General features: G+C 39.2%; 1 protein-coding gene across 3 annotated transcripts in view; it reads right to left on the reverse strand.

The window, feature by feature from the left end:
* Positions 1–1,308: 1,308 nt before the first annotated feature.
* Positions 1,309–20,347, reverse strand: part of kcnt1a (potassium sodium-activated channel subfamily T member 1a) — a 38,507-nt gene continuing 19,468 nt past the window's right edge. For 2 of the 3 annotated variants that reach the window (XM_039614418.1, XM_039614420.1), the window contains exons 12-31: positions 20,170–20,306; positions 15,545–15,608; positions 15,311–15,419; positions 13,956–14,064; positions 13,829–13,852; positions 12,784–12,933; positions 9,829–10,058; positions 9,528–9,744; positions 8,253–8,358; positions 7,937–8,109; positions 6,675–6,746; positions 6,440–6,574; positions 6,208–6,319; positions 6,017–6,118; positions 5,648–5,731; positions 5,426–5,554; positions 4,902–5,199; positions 4,763–4,825; positions 4,596–4,680; positions 1,309–3,130 (exon numbers count right to left, since the gene is read on the reverse strand). In XM_039614418.1, the coding sequence (XP_039470352.1) occupies positions 3,013–3,130; positions 4,596–4,680; positions 4,763–4,825; positions 4,902–5,199; positions 5,426–5,554; positions 5,648–5,731; positions 6,017–6,118; positions 6,208–6,319; positions 6,440–6,574; positions 6,675–6,746; positions 7,937–8,109; positions 8,253–8,358; positions 9,528–9,744; positions 9,829–10,058; positions 12,784–12,933; positions 13,829–13,852; positions 13,956–14,064; positions 15,311–15,419; positions 15,545–15,608; positions 20,170–20,306 (2,517 nt within the window). In that variant the 3' untranslated portion in view covers positions 1,309–3,012. The remainder of the gene's footprint in view (positions 3,131–4,595; positions 4,681–4,762; positions 4,826–4,901; positions 5,200–5,425; positions 5,555–5,647; positions 5,732–6,016; positions 6,119–6,207; positions 6,320–6,439; positions 6,575–6,674; positions 6,747–7,936; positions 8,110–8,252; positions 8,359–9,527; positions 9,745–9,828; positions 10,059–12,783; positions 12,934–13,828; positions 13,853–13,955; positions 14,065–15,310; positions 15,420–15,544; positions 15,609–20,169; positions 20,307–20,347) is intronic. The other variant, XM_039614419.1, reaches the window with a different exon arrangement.

A 20,347-nucleotide genomic window follows, 5' to 3' on the forward strand; every position in this document is an offset into this window, starting at 1 on the left:
GTTTTTGCTGATATGCTGTTTGGTTCTTGCTAAATCTGGTGCTCTGCATTATGGTCAAACATCTCCCCTTTGGCACAAAAGCAAACGCAGCTTATCAGCATTTAGGGTCATGATGTGGGTTTGTTTTGCAGCAGGTGATTTCAGGTGCTTCTATAAGCTAATGAATTATGGGATGTATCTGCAAAAAGTCCTGTGAAAAGTTTATTTTTAACACAACTGTATATGCCAGTCTCTTGCACATTCAAACAGACTTTTTTGAGCAATTGTTTAAAAATAATCAGCATATTTTTCAGACTTAATAATTACCTTAATGAAACTATCAGGACTACTAATAGATGTAGCTAAGTAAAACATTGTACCACATGCGACTACTCGGCAGTGGGTTATTTATGATTATTTGGTTTTAATCAAATTTGCATTTTAATTACAATATTATGATGATTTTGTTGCCTTAGAGCCACCGGGAGCCAGTGGAAATATGCAACCAATCCAAAGCTCGGCTGGTTCCCTGCGACTTTAACAAAAAACTATCCCAATACAAATATGGAAATGTTTTAAATGATTATAATTGCTGTAAATGATCCTTTATATTGTCAGTTTATTAAAAAAACATACACCTAATGATGTACATAGAATAAGCAAATATCAAATTAAAAACAAAAGTCCTGATAAATTAAAGTCACTAAAGAAAATGGAGAATTTTACTGTACATCAACCGATAAGTTTGCTCTCACCATCTAACACTGATGGCTCACCGTGTGCCTTGTTTTCCCAAAAAGTGTTTATTTTTCACCTATAATCTCAGACCTATCTCTCCTTAATGTTATCAGGTCATTTTTTATTAGAAAGAACAGGTAAAAATGTGAAATCACTTTTTAGCGAGAAAATTCAATTAAAAATGCTTCAAAAATCACCAGCAGCATAATTACAGTGTCAGATTCCAGTTTAGTAACGCCAATCAGTGGAAGTGAAGCAAAGCATACACCAACTAGCTCCTGTCAATTAAGGTAACCATGGCAATAGCACCAGTGTTAGGTGCATGAGTTTACATATATTTATGTTTTTTGCATCGGACATACTTTTTAATACTGTAAAGAATGGTCTTTTAAACAGGGTATTTTATGGGGATTTACTCACTCGTGCAGTCAGCCTCATCGGGCACCAAAGAAAATTGACGAGTTTTAGCTGCAGCTTCCTCCTGCTCATCAGGGCAAACACATTTCTCATAAAATCAGGTCAGGTCTCAAAAGCCAGTTAGAAGCAATCTGAAGTTTACAATCTTTCAAACAGAGATTAGAGGGAGCGTCTCACTGGTCAAACCCACTTCGTACATACATTCAAGGCCATTTATAAAACAACATTTTATAAATCACAACCAAATCATAACTTCCTGTTATGGCAACAACAAAAATCAGATTTCACCTTGAAAGTATCCCAATAACTTGTTTTATTAAATAATAGGACTTTAATGATCTATAAATAATGTATTAAATGTCCCATATTTTCATGCAGGTACATAAGTGATTTGTGTCTGTGCATTTAGAGGTACAAGTTTGTTCTTGGGTTTATTCATTAACTGGTTCTGGGTTGTTGAGAGAAGAAGAAGAAGGAATAAACAGAGGCTTGTATAAACACAATAAACAATCCATAAATTATATTTTCACAATTCAAATAATTAAATAGCCTAAATTAGATTTAACATGTTACTTAGCTCAGTCTATTGCGGCCTCTGGGCAGGTTGGTTGCTCCCCCCCTTTATGGTGCTTATCTTAAAGTAAGCTAACATTTTTATGACATTATCTTAAAACAATTTAAGCAGTAGCAGTCGTCTCAAAATTCTTGCAAAATCTCTAAAGCATCAGACTATTCCTTTAATCTCATTGCTTAGTAATAGACATGTTGCTATAGTAAAAAACAATATAGGCAACTTGAAATCATTTCAGTATGTTATGTTCATCATATAGCACTTTAATGTGCGAATAAAATAAGACTCAAGTATAAATAAGTTCAACACTCAAATAAGTACGAAGTCAAAGAGTCAGAAAGACTCTTACATTAGGCCAAAGCAACCACAATTGTATATTATGAGGCAAAAGTGTTTCACTTAGCGGTGCTGAAAGAAAAATGGCGCTCTCTAATTACTAATATAGTGTTAATCAACTAAATACTTTATGACACAATATTGAATACATGGCACAGCCTGTTTAAAGGGTTGAACTAAGCTCTTGTAGTAGTAGATACCTCATCCAGTCTAAGAAATGCACTGCAACAAACATATAAGTAACCACCATTGTTTGTACATAATACTAATCTACATCACTAAAAATCTACTTCTATTCTTCAGCTGCAAAAATTAAGCTTTGGGAGTTTAAAGCATATATTTTTATTTGAGTCATGTAGTGTCGCAAGTTACGCTTGAGTTTATGCGAGTGGTGGTAAACAGAACATGTTTATCCAGGGAAATTCAAAATATGATCACCTGATATTCTCAAAAAAAAGCAAGGAAAGAGGATTAAATCCTGAACTTCAATGTCACAATTTCTCCAATAAAGATACTTCAAACCAAACCACCAGAGTTCAGTAGCTTTCAATGACAAAGACACTCATAACAAAGACATATTTCTGTGCTCATACTTGAATGGCTAAGTGAATCCGATTCATTCTAACCAGAGCCGGATCTTTAGCTCTGATCAAACTGACTGACATTCCTTCAGTTAGCTTACTTTACTTCATAACAAGCATTTCCCTGACTGCTCATTTAAAAAGAGCTCTCACAAATATCAACACACTATTTTTTACAGAGTTTGTGGCAAGAGGATGAAAATGTCACCGATGACATCAGCTGTCACCTGACAAACATTAGGCACTCGTATAATACAGTGGCAGACTGCAGGTGCTGAAAATTTGTAGCACGAATTGTCCTCTTTCAGACTAGACCTGCACGGATGCAACAAGACCCCCACAGAAGCTGAAGCTGGGGTAATGAGTGTAGCAATAAAGGATGTCAGGGTATCAGAGCTGGGTGTCCTCTCTGGTGTCCATGCTGGACTCATGTCTCTCTTTCAGGCTGCTGCTGTGGACAGGAGGCTCCTCGGGGACGTGAGCCAGAGGGTCCGAACGAATCAAGTAGCTGGGTGGGAGAAAGAGAGCAGAAAGCAATGAAATGCAGATGCATCTCGCCCATTATTAAAACTGCTCCATACTCAGTCAGCTCACTGAAGAATGAAAAGACCAGGACATCTTAAAGACCTCATTGTATCATATCACCCCATTAGAGCGCTTTGCTCTAATGCTCTAGGGCACAGGTGTCGAACTCCAGGCCTCGAGGGCCGGTGTCCTGCAGGTTTTAGATGTGTCCTTGATCCAACACAGCTGATTTAAATGGCTAAATTACCTCCTCAACATGTCCTGAAGTTCTCCAGAAGCCTGGTAATGAACTAATCATTTGATTCAGGTGTGTTGACCCAGGGTGATATCTAAAGCCTGCAGGCACCGGCCCTCGAGACCTGGAGTTCAACACCCCTACTCTAGGGGTTACTGGTGGTTCCTAGGATACTTAAAAGTAGAACGGGAGGCAGAGCCTTCAGCTTTTAGGCCCCTAATCTGTGGAACCAGCTCCCAGTTTGGATTCGGTAGACAGACACCCTCTCTAATTTTGATATTAGGATTAAAACTTTCCTTTTTGATAATGCATCTAGTTAGGGCTGTATTAGGTGACACTGAAACCTCCCTTAGTTACACTGCAATAGATCTAGAGTGCCGGGTGCTTCCCATGAGTGTTTCTTTCTCTTTTTTCACTCTCTGTTTATACACCACTCAGCATTTAATAATTAGATATTGTTCATCTCTCACTCTCTTCCACAGCATGTCTTTTGTCCCACCCTCCCACCCCTTAGCCTCAACCGGTCATGCCCTTCGCTAAGCCTGGTTCTGCCAGAGGTTTTTTCCTGTTAAAAGGGAGTTTTTCCTTCCCACTGTCACCAAGTTCTTGCTCATAGGGGGTCATCTAATTGTTGGAGTTTTCTCTCTATCATTGTAGTGTCTTTACTTTACAATATAAAGCCAATTGAAGCGATTATAAATATTACTGACATCACTTTTAATTAAAAAAACAAAACAAAACAGTATATACATATTACATATACAGCAATCTTCATTATAAATCTTTTATTTACATTTATAAAAGGTGTGCTTCTGGCCATCAGACAAAATTACGTCCAGTACTCTTTTCGATTTCTGCGCATTAGTTGCAACATAATCTACTATAAAAACCAGCTAAGCCTTTGTCTCTTTACAGCTTAGTTGCCTAATAAACTGACAAAAAATGTAAAGTTGTAACACGTAAAACCCTATTAGTTAATATGCCATTTTTATGGATTTACTTCTACAAATTATAAATAGTAATCTTTCATTCATTAGTAACATAAAAATATTGGCAAGTCACTTTATTTTAATTATAGTGCACATTAATATCTTACTGGCATTTTTTTTTCTCCTTCACCATTGAATAATTTGATTAGAGCAGCCATGTAAATACATCCAAATAGAACGATGTGGAGGAAGGGAACGCAGCAACATAAAGTTGTAAAACTTACACAACATCGTTGAGCTCCAGCCTAGTGTCAGGAGATGGGTTAATAAGAACATAGGAGAGAGTATTTTGGTGATCGTTCTGTTCATCTGAAACACAAACATCACCACAGTCAAGCACAAACGGCGATGCCATGATGAAACTGTATTTGCAGGATCATGAGCTGAATACCTTGTAGGTAACCCAGATTAACTCTGTTCATGACATCACTGGCTGTCAGATTTGTCAGGTCATCTACAGGTACACAAACAGCAGTTAGATTAAAAACGATTAAGTACTGAGCTGTTGGTTTTCTCGTGTCTATCATTACCATATCCAGATGTGGGGAGGCCCAGGTGCCTCATGCGGTTGCGGACCAGTTCTGACAGCTCTTCCCTCTCAGAGCGCCTGTAGAGGTTGAGGCGCTGCTGGGCAATGCGCTGGGCGTTTTCTTTGCTCGAATCCCGGCTTGCCCCCTGCCACCGCACACTTTTCTTACTCAGACGCCGAGCCCACTGCATGCTCTTCTTCCTCAGCAGGGGGTGATCGGTGATCGGGTCGTTGTTGCGAGACTCGTCCCCTTTATCCTTTGTGTCCTCGCAGTCATCAACGCTGACTGACACCTGCGACTGAGGTGGAGAGACAATAAGTTACATTTACACAGCTTTAAAGAAGGGAGGCTGACCATTATGTATTGAGGTAAATCATTTTCTTCTGTTTCTAGTTTTTGCTCAAGCACCAAAATGAGATCTCAATGGAAATACATCACTGCATACATTCATTTGTTTTTTGTGTATTTAATAAATAAGTTCTGGGACTGGAGATTGATAGCCTGACATCTTGCTTAGATCTCACCTCAGAAGTACAGAAAATGTGTGACTCAGTTCGATAGATCCCAATAGGAATTTCAGCACTAGAAGAGCAGAGCTTCTGGAACAGTCTCCCGTAAGTGCCAATCCACAGATCCTCCTCTTTTACTTTCATCTAGAACAGCACATGATAGCATATACTATTAGGGCATATGGGCTGCACTGTGCTTCTTTGTTTTCATTAATTATTTTCTTCTGTCACACTCACAGCACACAGGTATCCTGATCCTGGGGTGGTATCCAGCCCCAGCAGCAGTCTTGCAATAAGGATCATGTAATCTTTCACAAAAGACTAACAAAGAATAGCAGAAAATTACTTGTATCGCTTCATACATACACACACACATAGCCATGACAGCTATAAATGCAATCGATAAAAGAAATGGGGAAACTTTTTAATCAGTCACTGAACACAAGAGGGCACTTGTGCTTTATGATGGTAACGCTGCTCACCATCTTCAGGTGATGCTGTTTTTCTGCTGCTATGAGCCATCATTCAGACATTACTCATTTCTTTCACCTAGTGTTAAAAAAGAGTCATCTCAGACTACGCGTTTCGCTGCAAGTGTGTACCAACCTGGTAGAGGAGGGTGTCCAGCATGCTGATACTGAAGACTCTGCCCGCAGCGAAGGGTAGGCGAAACATGAAGGCCAAGTTGGAGCCTTTGTCACGCTCCTTCTGTGGGGGAGAGACAGGACACACAAAAGCAAAGCGTCTGTAAAGGCCTACAGGGCAACTAACCATAAGCTCCCTCATGCTGTTTTTACCTTTTCCAACTTAGAGAGAGCCAATGAGTAGCAGTCCTTCGCTCTGAACTGCATGAATCTCATGTTGGATGGGTGAGTAAGCTCTGTGATTATACTGAGACTGGGAAACAACCTTGAGTGGGAGAAAGTGATAGAAAAAAAAGAGGAATTAGAAGCTCAGGCATCATTTCATAACAAACTGACTGCGGTTCATGAATAATATATGAACGACTGGAAAAAATGCTCACTTTACCTGAACATTGTCTGCACATTGACAATAGTTTTGGCATCGGCCATGTAGTCTTCCTCAGCGCTCATGGTGCTCTCTTTATCCACAACGACCAGGTTATCGGCGTAGATGATCCCACACTGGAGCAGGCTGTCCAGACTGAAATGCACACACAATAAAGAAGCACAATATATAAAAAAGCGAATGTAATAGATATCGAAACTGAAAATGAAAGCAGAAAGTTATGTGACAGTCTCACTTGTCTATGGATCCAGCCATGTAGTAGACCATTGGGAAACAGCAGATAGCCTCCAAGAAGTGATTATCAGGCCTGGGGGAAGTATATATGGTGCATTTAGTTTTCATGAACCTTTTTACATGAATATATAACAGAATTTAAAGAGATAAGTGTATAATTCAAGCATAGAAAAGTGGTAGCCAGCTAGCAGAGCTCAAACTTACTTTCTCTGAAAACATGTTGGCTTCTTCTAATACTTGTTTAATATTTTGCTGTGTGTAGCCACACTTCTGACATTATGTAAATATAGTGTTACTAATGATGTTTATCTTTCTGTTATTGAACTGCTGCATTGTTAAAAAGAGCTACACGAAAAATGAATAGTATTTCTTGTAGACATGCCATTTCTTGTCATTTTGTTTAATGTGCAGCGATGAGTTATAATAACATGAGATGGGCATTCAAATCTCAGCTGGCAAAATGAAATGGCCCTGACCTCTCCTCAAAAAAACAAGACAAAACATCAAATAAAGTCTATTAAAGTAGAAAGCATTAAGATTTTTGACTAAGTAGCTGCTATGCTCCTATAGTATGTGCAGCAGTGAGCACAGGTTCCCCAAAGCCCCTAAATGGTAGCTTTAATTCCCTGTTAGTGTCTTCAGGCTGAGTCCACTCAGAGAGATTTAGCTGCTGACAGAACGTTACTGCATATGCATCTGCCCAGTCCTGCTGACTAGAGACCCAAGGCTGTCGTAAGTGCGTGGGTGTTTGTATTTGTATGCGTGCGACACCAATAGGAAGAGAGAAAGAGAGAGCGCTGCATGAACGGAGAGTTATTGTTATCTGTCTGTTTCCATGAGAGTCCTGAGAGCTGGCATGTGGGGGCTGAAAGGGACACATCAGGGCTGTGGATGAAAGCCTGCGTAGTGCTCTCCAAAGAAATCATTTTCTCCATCTTTTCCTCCCCTTGTAGCAATCTAAATCATTCAGGTTCAAGGCAAAGCAAGTTACCATGGTGACCGTCTGGAGGTACAGAGAGCAGCGTTTTTATTTTCTTTGTCACTCAAAACACACCGTCACTGCAAGCGGTACAGCACTAACCTAACATCAGGGCTGACAATGGAGTCCCGCCTCCACAGCCGTGTCCTAAGTGCTCGGCTGACGCAGGCTTTTAACATACATAATGTTTCCCGGTGTGAAACGGTGAAGGATGGAGTGAAGGGAGAAGAAAGGGACAATGCGCGTGTGGCAGGCGTGTGTGCGCGCCGCGAGGGCGAACTCACGGGTTATCCAACAGCAAGACAATAGGGTTGAGTTCTTTCCTGGGTCTGTAATAGGCTCTGAGAGGCACTATGAAGTTATAGAGACCGTTCCCTGCTGTTTCGGCCGAAACGATTATGAGCTTGTTTTTAAACCCGTACGCTTTGGCATCCTCGAAGCTGTTGTGCCTGCACCCCTGCAAAGACAGAAAAAAAACTCAGAAACATGGAGGTATTTTAGGCTTGCTTTTATGAAGTGAAGGCCAGAGAGAGGAGAGAGGGAGTGATTGAGGCAGTAAGTAATTTGAGTGACTAAGTTGAAGGAACATCGACTGCCCACCTGGTCCAGACGTAGGCAGCAAAACGGGGCTTTTTCAGCCAACAGATGGCACAAGGTGGGCGAGCTCCCAATGTACGGAGAGTTAGGGGGATAACCTTTCACATACCTGGCAACGAATGCAAAAAGAATGAACGACACATTTCATAAACCATACAGGATTTTCCTTTCCTTTATTTTTTTAATAAAAAACCCAAAACTGGTCTCTGTTACTTAGAGAAAAAAAAGAGAATATTAAGGAGTACAGTACAGTAGCACTGACCACTACAGAAATCAAACAGGTCAGAAACATTGTTTGTTTTTCTTGTATAATATATAGGCAGGGTACTACAAACCAGTAAATAAAGTAGTTGTATTAAACATTAAGACTGCCTTAATTTGCACATGTACATGGATGTATGCCTTGTATTCAGAATGCTGGCAGATATTAAATGTGTATTTTATGTCACCCTGGCTAAAGTTCATGTTGTTCTTGTTCAAGTTGAACAAGAACAACATGAACCCATGCCAGCATGCTAAAGTTCATGTTGTGAACTTAAACAAGAATACAAACTTAAAGTGACTGCAAAAATATAAGATTACAAAAAATCATGTTCTACCTGAGAAAAATTTAAGCCTAATAACCAATAACGCTAATAATACTCCCTGCTGTCTTTTTTAAAATCTATTTCTTTAGGTGTGGTTTCTGCTTGGTCTCCTTGTAAATAGGTTTAGGAATAGACTGTATATAATAGATGGAAGTTGCTACCATCTATTTACTCAAAACTGTGTCATATTTTACAAAACAAACATCAGTGGCAGTGACTAAGACCTTAAACTCACTACGAAGTTGTTAACTGAAGTTATAAATAATTGTGAAGCCAGATATTTTGAACCTTGCTGTCCAGTAAAAACAATGTAGATTCAAGATACATAAACACTATGAACACAGAGGCTATGTCCATCTTTTAGATACAGTCAATGGCTTTAACGTGCATTTTCACAGCAAGAGAGTCCTGATTTTGAATCCAGTTACCATCTGCCACCTTTCTGTGTGTTTTTTTTTTTAATGTTCTCCCTGTTAACTGGTAATTCTCAATGATCTATAGTTGTCAATGTGATAGTGAATGGTTGTCTGGCTCTCTGAGCTGTGCAGGGTGTAACCTGCCTTTCCCTCTATGAGAGCCGGTATAGACTCCAGACTTCCCACTACCCCGAACTGGACAAGAAGTTAGGAAAATGGATTGATGGTATTAAACTGCGTGTGTTGACACATGCACAGAAAACCAGAATCCTTACTCTGTAGATGAGTGGCCTTTTTCATCTGTGAAGACTGAGTCATCTTCTGATTGGTCACTTAGCAGATCACATGGCAAGATTGAGGCAGAGTCTGCTAATTCCTGAACCGGAGCAATGCTCGGCCTACGACTTCCAGCTCCATTTACTGTAGGTGGGACCAGTTTACCTACTGAAGCGTCAGGAGGGGTTGTATTCTGAAGATCCATGGCAACCGTACCTGTAAATACATCCAATCTGGTTCATATGACAGAATCTCAGTTCTAAGTTTGATCGAACGTGATCAGTTTGTTTTCTTTCTCACCCATGCTGGCAATGATGCTGTGGACAGGAAGCTGTGAAGGCCCATCAAAGAGTCCCCCAGCAGGACCACCCTTCTTCTCCTCCTGGTTGAAGATGAAGGCTGAGTTTTCCTCCTTGGTGATGTTGATGTAGTAGCAGGTGTCTGTAGAAGCCATGATGTGGCGTGGCCCAGGGTTCAACAGGATGCTCTTGTTGTCTTCCCTCTTTATACCAATCAGACAAACACCATACCTGGGGATCACATACCTGCTGTTAGACTAAAGCGCCTGAAGGACCTGCTTGGTAGAAGACTGAGGACAAAAGAAAAAGAGCAGTTCTACTCATACGTTTAAAGACTAGATTTTCAGATTGGATGAGCACAGAAACTTCAAATTAAAACTGAAAATTCAGTAGTAAGTCTTTTAATTGCTTAACAGCTATTGATAGCTTTAATAAGATTTGCAATCTTAAGGCATATTTGTTGGTGTTTCTACTCATTCTTTCTCATCTAAACGGATCTATCTTCTCAGAGTTGTCATCAAAGAGGTATAAGTTTGAGGTATTATTAGCTAATTTAATTTTACAACATGAAAAAAAGAAAAACTTTAATTTGCATCTTAATGAGAGCTCCAAGATGAATAATTAGCCTCTATGCATATTAAATGTACTTGTTGTCTTTTGCTGATATTGGCAGGTTATTCCTATATCAAATAAATTTTCCTTGTAGCACTTTGTTAAAATTATACAAAACAGGAGGTGTTAAGAAATACTGAGCTTTCCTTGATAACCTGATACAATCCCACAAAAGATCATCTGACTGATATTGTTTTGCAGCTAGTTCAATTGCTAATATGATATGCCGTTCTCTCTTAGATCCCGATGAATAGTAGATTTTAGTTTGAACACAACACTAATACCACTCCCTGATGGCAGTGGACTCTTCCAGCAAGACAAAGCAGCTACCAGACTGTACATGAAAGACATGGGAACACAAGAAAAACCCCAAAGTGGAGCTTCTTACATCCTATTTTGATGGAGCATCAGTGTGATTCTTATGTCATGACCAGATAGACTTTCTACATTCCAAACACCATAGGCAGAGCCACATGCTCCTTATCTGGGGTTAAAGGAGTTTGGAATGATCCCGAACGGCACCTTCAGTTAACGAGTAGTTACATCTGAGTGGTAGTTACACAAAATACTTTCAAGCAACGTCAGTTTTTACAAGCTGTCTTTTGTCCTTTTAACTGATGCCACGGAGACAGTTAAGTCACCAGATGACCTGGCCTGCATGTATTCTTCTTTTTTTTTTTCATTTCATTGCTGCGATGCGCTCGTGGTTCAGATAAGAAGTTCTGTTTGGTGTACTTGGTAAGTGGAGCAAGCATAAGCAGAGAAATTTTTTAAAAGTAGCACTTAATTTCCAATCGAATGTTTCAATCCATATTACTAAAAAATACACTAGATGGTAAGAGCAGGTTAGACTGGGTAGATTTTCAGTGATGTTGTTTAGTGTACAGTGATGAACTGTGTTAATTTAATTTAGTGTAATTTTACTTTATTTAGAAAGAGGGACAATACATATTAATGAACATTTTAACAAATGTAAATATGCCAGATTATAGCCTTGGGCTAATTTCCATGTGCAGACCCTCTGGCAGGTTGGTGTTACACACAAAATAGTACAAACATACAAAGACACTATTTACAGATCATGTGACAAGGACTTAAACAGTGATCACATCATATTAGAACAAACAATGACAAGAAGAGGGGACAACAGAGGACAATACAGAGAACAATAACGGAAACACATCAATTATATTGCACAAACCCCAGTATTACACATGCCCTGACTGTCCTGATATTGCACTGACCCATTACACCAATAGTTGTTTCCCTTTTTGTAATACACTAATTCTTTTTCACGTCCAATATAAAGATCAATTAAACATGATCACATGTTTGTGTGTCCCTCAGCCACCCTTTTAAGTGAGTCTTAAAGATAGGGAGACTTGTACTTTTTTTCACTGACAGTGGAAGACTATTCCAGAAGCTCACTCCCTGATATGACAGAGCATTCTGTAAAAAGGTGATCCGTCTAAATGCCAATTCACAATCACCTCTAACAGTGGCTTGAGTCATTCGAGACCTGGCAACACTGCTAGGCTTTTGTTTAATAAGATCACTCATTGGTGGAGGTGCCAGACCATATATAACGCTGTATATTAGACAGACAGGTGTTGAACTGGTGCAGGGCAGACTGTGGTATCTTTGGTCACCTCTAAGTTAGGTTGTGTGTAGCACCAGAGACAGTATAACAGATAGACATGAGACACAATTCTAAATTGAAAATTATGGAAAATTATTGGACGGAAAGAAGAAGCCCCTAAAGTCTTATGTGTGTGCAAAGTCAGCATAATTTTAGGCAGCCTTCATCAGATATAACTGAATATAATGGACATGAAGTTTTTGGGTCTCATTAACCTTTGAAATGAAAATTAATTTAGATAACGCTTCAAATTCATTCTATGTAATCTTGAATAATTTTTAAACTTTAAACTCTGCCCTCTGCAGAACAGTTGTTTGATGGGTTTTAAAGGTGCTGATAGGTGGATTTAGATACCTTTGGACAGAGACAAGCTAATGCTTCTACCTGTTTCCAGTTTTCAAGCCAGGATTAGCTGATGCCAGTAGCTTTATTTGTAAAGGACGGATATAAGGATGATATCATCTTCCTTTTATAATTCTAGGCAAGACAGCAATTTGGCACAGTTTTTTCTTCAAACAAGAGCAGAAGTGTTATCTAAACATGCATGAAATTAAAACCAGTGTTTTTGTAGTCTGCGACACACAGAATATGACTTTCAGCAGAAAAGCACAGCTGCAGCACTTAATGCTGTGTAACACTAAACTAAACAGACAAGCAAACATTTTAATCTCTAAGGGAGATGCATTTGCTTACAAAGCTACTCACTTCTTGTGAGCATGAAAGGAGGCATATGTGAAGCTTTTGCCATTGTACTCTCCAAAGAACTTGCTGTCACACACTTTGATGTGGTAGACCTCGTTGCCGGAGCAACATCCATACATCCTCTGCCACTGCTCCGGGGATTGCTGTCCTTCTCTGGAATCATTCAGAGGAAATACAGATGGATGGGTAAATTTAACACGTAAACCTATTCAGTCTATTCAGCATCAGAGATAATCATCCGTTGTGAAAGAAAAACTCTTCTTTGCTGCACACCTCCCTCTAGACCCTTGGGGTCACAAAAGTCTCCTGGCAAAAGCAGGCAGCTTAATTTATCTGTGTCAGTCAGGCAGTTTTGTGCTAATATGCCCTTTGTAATGACTTCCGGTTATTACTGTAATTGTTCAAGTGCTTTGATGGAGTTTAATGGGCTGTGAGAGATGCTCAGAGCAACCCCAAGGTGGTGGTTTACAGACTTGCTTCTTAGTAGTTATTAATATTTGCATAAGAAGACATGTAAATTGGATTTCTCACTCTAACTTTCATATTTCCGATTAAAATAACATGCTCGTGACGATTGGTAACTCCTGATCCCGTTTTATTTCCCACTGCAGCGCCATGATGAGCTGCGGTTCACACAAAGACGCCCACACAAGCAAAGGAAACATGCAGACTGAAATACGGTACGTTCAGGTACATATTGTTACACCTGTGTGGAAAATGTCTGCAATTTTAAAAATTCAGAATAGAAAATACACAAAGCTTTCTGAAGGGTTGACAGGAACACAGCAAGCACTAACTAAAGCCTATTTATTCTTCTTTAATGCTGTTTCCCTCGAGCACTGAAATCAGCTTTTAAGCGCGATCTGTTTGCATGCTGTGAAAAAATCATTTTCCACTGGAGTGCTTTTCATACGGCGTTACAAAGGAAACACATGCTAAAAGAAATCAATCTCGGTGGCGGCTGTTCTCTCTTTTGGTGCACTCTCTCCTACATCCTGCTGAGCTTCACAATGAGCTGGGACTTTTGTCTTTGGCTTGGCTTTCTCACCTCTCTGTGGCAGCTCCATGGGCCCTATTTATGCATCAGCAGACATGAAAATGTGAAGAAATTTGAACTTTGCAGTCTCACTAAGGAGTAATCAAACAGCCTGAGGAGGTTTTGTAGAAGAACTGACCGTCCACGGGAAGTGTGTACAAGGAGTGTGACCAAAGTGGAGGTGGCAGGGCAAACACAGTTGAGAGCCAGCATGGCGTACTTGAACTCTTCCTCGCAAACAACATGATCTGAAAATGAAGAAAATAGTTGATCAGCAGAGCTGGCTGAGAAGTACTCACAGTACTCTACAACTTGCAATAATGTTATAATGGGGTGATTATATTGTGTGTCACTGTACAAAGTTGTAACAGCCCCATCATCACTGCAAAGGCAAGTATACGGTAAGGCTTAGCCAAGTTCATGTGTGCATTTACTTGTGTGCACAATCAGAGCTGTCTTACAGATTTGTATTTGTTAACAAATACACTTAACTCCCCAAATTCTTGCTAAATCACAATCTCATTAATTCTTACAGTACATGCTGGTGTTATGGGGAGTTACACATTTATGCTGAGCTAAGCTAATCAACTCTTGGCTTTAGCCTCACATTTAAACCTGAAATAGCCAATTGTTTGGGCAGTTGTTAGGTGTAAAAGAACAAACTGCAAGGTTTATAAACGTCTGATTACCATAGACTGAACAAAAGCTACTGGTAAATAGACTCACTGGCCATTTCATTATGTACACCTAGCTAGTACTCGGTTGGACCTCTTTTTTCTGAAGTACTCAGAGCACCCATCTGGCACCGGCAACCATGTCATGTTCAAAGTCACTTAAATCAGCTTTCTTCTCCATTCTGATGCTCACTTTGAACTTCAGCACGTCGCTTTAACCAAGTCTACATGCCTATATCCACTAAGTTGCTGCCATGTGATGGATTAGCTGCTTGTGCTAACGAGATGTTGAACAGGTATACCAAATGAAGTGACCAATGAGTGTATATAAAGGGAAAGAAGTGGGCTGTAAAATAATTCTCCATTTGCTTTTTTTTATGGGCAAAAAATAATTTTTGTTGTTTTGTCTGTGCACACCACCACAGTGCATTTTAAACCACACAATCAAGCTTTGATTGAAAGTTCAGACTTTAATTCAAGGGGTGAATAAAAGGGTTTAATAAAAGTGTTGCACTAACTGTTTAGGAATTACAGCCATTTTTATATATATAGTTCCTATTTAGCCAGATGTCCAAAGGTTATTGGACTGATAAACAGTTTCATGGTCAGGTGAGACCTCTCCCCTCATTATTCCATATCAAATAAAGCAGATAAAACCTCTCAGCTTCAGTCGACCTTAACTGTTTACATTTAAATCCATCATGATGATGTACAGAGGCAAAATTACAAAGCAACTGTGTCATTGTCCAAAAACGTACTGACTTAACTGAACGTGTAGTTGCGTGATCGCTAACTCATTATTTAATTTAGAAACTCTCACCTGCGAATTTAACATGGAACTTATTTTCAGGTTTGAGTATCTGGACATATAGGGGACAATTTGGAGCAAAGTCTTTCACTGCCCAAGCTCTTAGGATGGTCTGATGGTCCTGAGGGGGGAAACAACAAAACATTATGCAGCTGTCTCTGTGACAGACAGCATTAATTTCTGAAAACTCATAAATCAGAATTACAGCATAGTTCATAATTTGTCATTTCTTATTTTTTGTCTTACCGCAGCCATGCGATCCACCTCGTTACGGCTGCTCAATATGAAACAAGCCTCTGCATCATCCATTCTGCAGAATTGTGACAAAATTGACAAATTATTAAATGTCATGTTACACAAAAAAACAAAACAGCAGCAGAGAAAATACAATCCACAAAAGACAAAGCTAAAATGATAACAGTGAGACGTGACAACAACAATCTTTGATTGAATTTTCAGATTAGCATTGCTCGCTTGCAGGCAGACAAAACAAGCAGAAACAATATATACTGTATACTGAAGGTGCTGAGAATATGGGACTGATTTTGCATATGATTAACAGAGCCAGGAGAGTGCAGAATGCAAAACAAAGTGTGGGAGGATTTGAAACAGTGCCAGATGCAGGATATAAGCTCTACACGCCCAGTCCTCGACTTCTAATTGCTCTGTCAGAAACCTGCCAAATGTATACAGTGAATTTACATAATCCATTACATTAATGTAATTTTGATTTGAATAAAGTTAGAACATACCTTATGGTACAGCTGTACAGTCAGCACAGAACTGAGAAGTACCAGGGTGTGTTTATGTTTACAGTTTAAGTTATTAATAACATGTTTTCAAAGATGGCAGCTATGGTGGGGGATCCCCTGAATTTGCTCTCTTCCAAAGAAATGAACAGTCTCTAATTTGTATGGTTCTTTAATTTTAATGGAGGAAAACACATTACATAAAAGTTACAGATTGATATGCATAATATTAAGTGAAATAAAAAATTGAACCTATTCAACCTGTCTATAAAATCAGTTTCTTCCATTCGCACTTCTCCACCACCACGCAAAACCAAATAGCTGCCAAAGAGCATCAAGGCTAGAATGGACTACAAGACGACAACAAGGTTGGTGAGAAGGTAACAACTGTTCATGTGATTTAGAAATGGAAAAAAAACCAAAAAACTTCTCTTCCTCTCCTTACAATAACAGGAAGACCCAACTGGTTGTGGCAGATGACTGCCCCTCCCTGAGCCTGGTTCTGCTGAAGGTTTCATCTTGTTAAAAGGGAGTTTTTCCTTCCCAATGTCACCAACATATGATTGTTAGGGTTTTCTCTGTTTTCTTGGTATTATTGTGGAGTCTTTACCTTACAATATAAAGTGCCTTGAGGCAACTGTTGTTTAATTTGGCGCTATATAAATAAAACTGAACTGAATTGAAGTCACCATTGGTAACACATTATGCACTGAACGTAATGAACTGAAATCTTGCAGTGCCCGCAAGGTCCCCCTGCTCAAGAAGGCACACGTACAGACCTGTCTTAAGTTTGCCAGTGAACATCTAAATGATTCAGAGAGTGCTGTGGTCACAAGAAACCAAAATCAAGCTCTTCAGCATCAACTCAGCCTTTGAAGAAAGAGAAATACTGAGTATGACCCAAAGTCATCCTCACAGTCAAGCACAGAGTTGGAAAAATACTTTGGGGCTGTTTTTTTGCTAAGGGACCAGGACAATTTCACTGTATTGAGGAGCCATGTGAATCTCCTTCCTTCAGCCAGAACACTGAAGATAGTTCATGGATGGGTCCTCCACTATGACCATGACCCAAAACATACTGCCAAGGTAACAGAGGAGTGGCTAAAGAAGAAGCACATTAAGTTCATATAGTGGCCTAGCCAGTCTCCAGACTTCAATCCTATAGAAAATCTGTGGAGGCAGCTGAAGCTTTGAGTTGCCAAGCAGCAGCCAACAAACATAAAGGAGAGAGTTTCTGGAAAGAGGAGCGGACCAAAATCCCTCCTGGGATGTCTGCAATTACAAGAAACATCTTCTTGCTGTCGCTGTTATGTTATGTTTTGCTTGAGGATCTAATACTTACTTCACTCAATCATATGCAAATACATTTCTAACTTCTTTGTAATGTATTTTTTCTGGATTTTGGTTGATATTGTCTCTATTAAAATTCAAATGAAACTACCATAAAAATTTGAGACTTTTTTTTTAAGTTAGCAAACCTACAAATTAAGCAAAAGACCAAAATAATTATTTCCCCCACTTTATATCTGGGCTGTTGCTGGTATGGGTCTGTCTATTGAACACCTTTGTCTTTGTCACCTTTGTCACAACTTCACTGAAAGAATCTCCCTGTGAAGTTTTCCAAACAGCCGCACATGAATCAAGACTGTATACGATTACCACAAATATGCAAACTAACTGTAATGCGCTGTACAAAATTCCTGGATTTATCGCTTAAGCTTGGCTGCAGCTCTGCATACTGGATATTTGTCAAATTGGACTTGTATGAGAGGTACGATATAAATAAAATTCAACTGAGTCATAGATGTCATTATGGCTACAAAAATAAACCTGACTTGACATACAGATTGACAACAAGTTTTTATGCCTTTCATCAGTGTTACAATGTTCCATAGTCTCCCTCATAAATCTTTCACAACTCCAAAGTATCAGAAGAATGTGAGACAGATTATGTTGCCTTTCTTCAGAAGAGCAGTCCCTCTATCGGTTCACTTTCAAAAGGAATGAGTATAGCTTGAATGAATAATTACAGTGTTGTCTGAGTATGAGGCCAAACAATAGCTCTGACAAGCCTATTTACTAAGAAAAGAAGAAGAGAATATCAGGGTAATATTAAGGATTGGTAGGACAATAGTCTTTTAAATCCTACTGACAGTTTGCAAGAATTATCAGTACCTTTCCCAGAATGTGAAATATGAACTTTTGGGAGCCACTGTAGACGATTTAATTGGAAATAAATGAGGTGCAGATGTCAGATGATTAAAGGAATCCATAAAGCTGTCTTTATGAATATGACACTGGAATAGTATTATATTTTAACATAACCAATCAACAGGAAACCAAGAAAGACAAACAAACTGAAAAAAAACAGCACACAGAGCTATTTGCAATATGCACAGACTGAGACACAAAAAAGGGGGGAAAAAAAGACAATTTCAGAAAGGGTCAGTCTTGGAACCATTTCATTTTTTAACTTTCTCTTTCAGCATCTGTGTTATTCTTTGTAATGGCAAATTTGACATTTATCTTAACATCTTAACTGCGCATTTGATCCAAGCTGTGTTTCCATTTGTTCATTTTCATTCTAGTAGCATTCTTTTGAAGTCAAGCACAAATACTTTTGGGCCCAAATGAATTTATTTAGAAATAAAATTCTCACATCACTCTGACCTCTTCTCAAAATGTCTTCTCCCTTGCCAAACATAGTGAAGCAAACACAATAAAACAGTATTTTATTATGACTATGTTTACACTTACACAACAGTGGGTTTCTAAGGACTGCATTCACTAATAATATGGGCTTCAACAGCTCATCTCCCATCCTCTCCTCTCCCAGTATTCATTCAGTGCTTTAATGCTATTCTGCGAACTCAATGATGTAAAGTTTACACAATGATTGTAAAATTTTATATAATAAAGCAATTTTCAGTTTCCCACAAAATGAGCACCAACATGGAGCATTTCAGTAAATGATGGACAGTGTTCCAGCCAGACTTTTACCACGTCCCCTACATGTTATGCAGAAACTCGTCTAGTTTGAAACTTCCCTTCATTTCATTAATATTTGTGGGCATTTGTGTCACAAACAGCTGTGTAGCAGATAGAAGATGGACGCAAAATGCAGGACTTGGAAGACGACAGGTAAACTTAAAAGTGGCTTTAATGCTAAACTTACACCAAGTTCAAAATAATGCAAGTCAAAAACAAGGAAACCAAAACTTCTAGTATTCAAGGGAAATATGGAACTAGGAGAAATACAACAAAGGATAAAAGGGAGACTGAGACTTTATATACAAACACAGGATAACAAGGAAACAGGCAACAGGTGGGAGAACAGCTGAAACTAATTACAGATTATGAAAGAGGGGAAGCAGAATTGAATACAAAACACAAGAGACAAGAGGTCCCAAAATAAAAGACCAGGACTAAGGAGACAATAAATTGACAGTGTGGGAAAACAAGAGGGGCATGAAACCATAACACCAAAAGAAATTGTACCAGGCGTAAGGAAATAATAAACAAGATTGTAGATTTGTCTACAATCTTGTCGTCCTGTTGCACGACCCAGTTTGAGCCCAAGTTTTAGCTGTTGGACAGATGGCCTCACATTTGGTCTCATCTGTGCAAAGGGCATTGTTTCAGAAGTCGTGTGGTTCAGATGCAACTTGGCAAACCCGCTGTGCTGTGCTGTCATGTCACTTTCTCCCTTCCAAACAAGCCAGACTTGTTCAGTCTTTTTCTCATTGTACTGTCATGAACCTCTACATTTAACATGCTAGCTGAAGCCTGTAAAGTCTGAGCTCTGGGGTCCAGTTTCTCTGGGAATTGCACAGTGTGATTCCTGAGACTGTTGCATTGTTTTAATTGTGTTAAGATTAGCAAATTGCCAAAATTTTGTAGAGGTGTTCTCACTTGCTGATGATCAGTTAATCAAGTAAATTTGATTAGCAGGGCTAAGTGTTACTTACCCTCTTAATTCCTATTGGAAGCAGGAAGGGTGTGATTAGTTTCTAACAGGACTGCAAACAGTCCTGTGAAGAGTCTTTTTTTTTTTTTTACAGGATTATATATTGGAAAAAGTCACAGTTAAAGTATAATCTAGTTATAGGAACTGTAACTTACTTGGCTCTAAGCAGATCCTGATCTTTGAGGACAGACCCTTGCAGATAGATGACTCTTTGAGACCACAGAGGGATCTGCAGCACCCTTCGCACCTGGAGGTCCATTTCAGTTGGGCACAGGATCACCACATAGTAATCCTTGAAGATTATTTAAGAACCACATCAGTATCTCAAAAGAG

Source organism: Oreochromis aureus, linkage group 7 (genome assembly GCF_013358895.1).
Source record: "Oreochromis aureus strain Israel breed Guangdong linkage group 7, ZZ_aureus, whole genome shotgun sequence".
NCBI classification, from domain to species: Eukaryota; Metazoa; Chordata; class Actinopteri; order Cichliformes; family Cichlidae; genus Oreochromis; species Oreochromis aureus.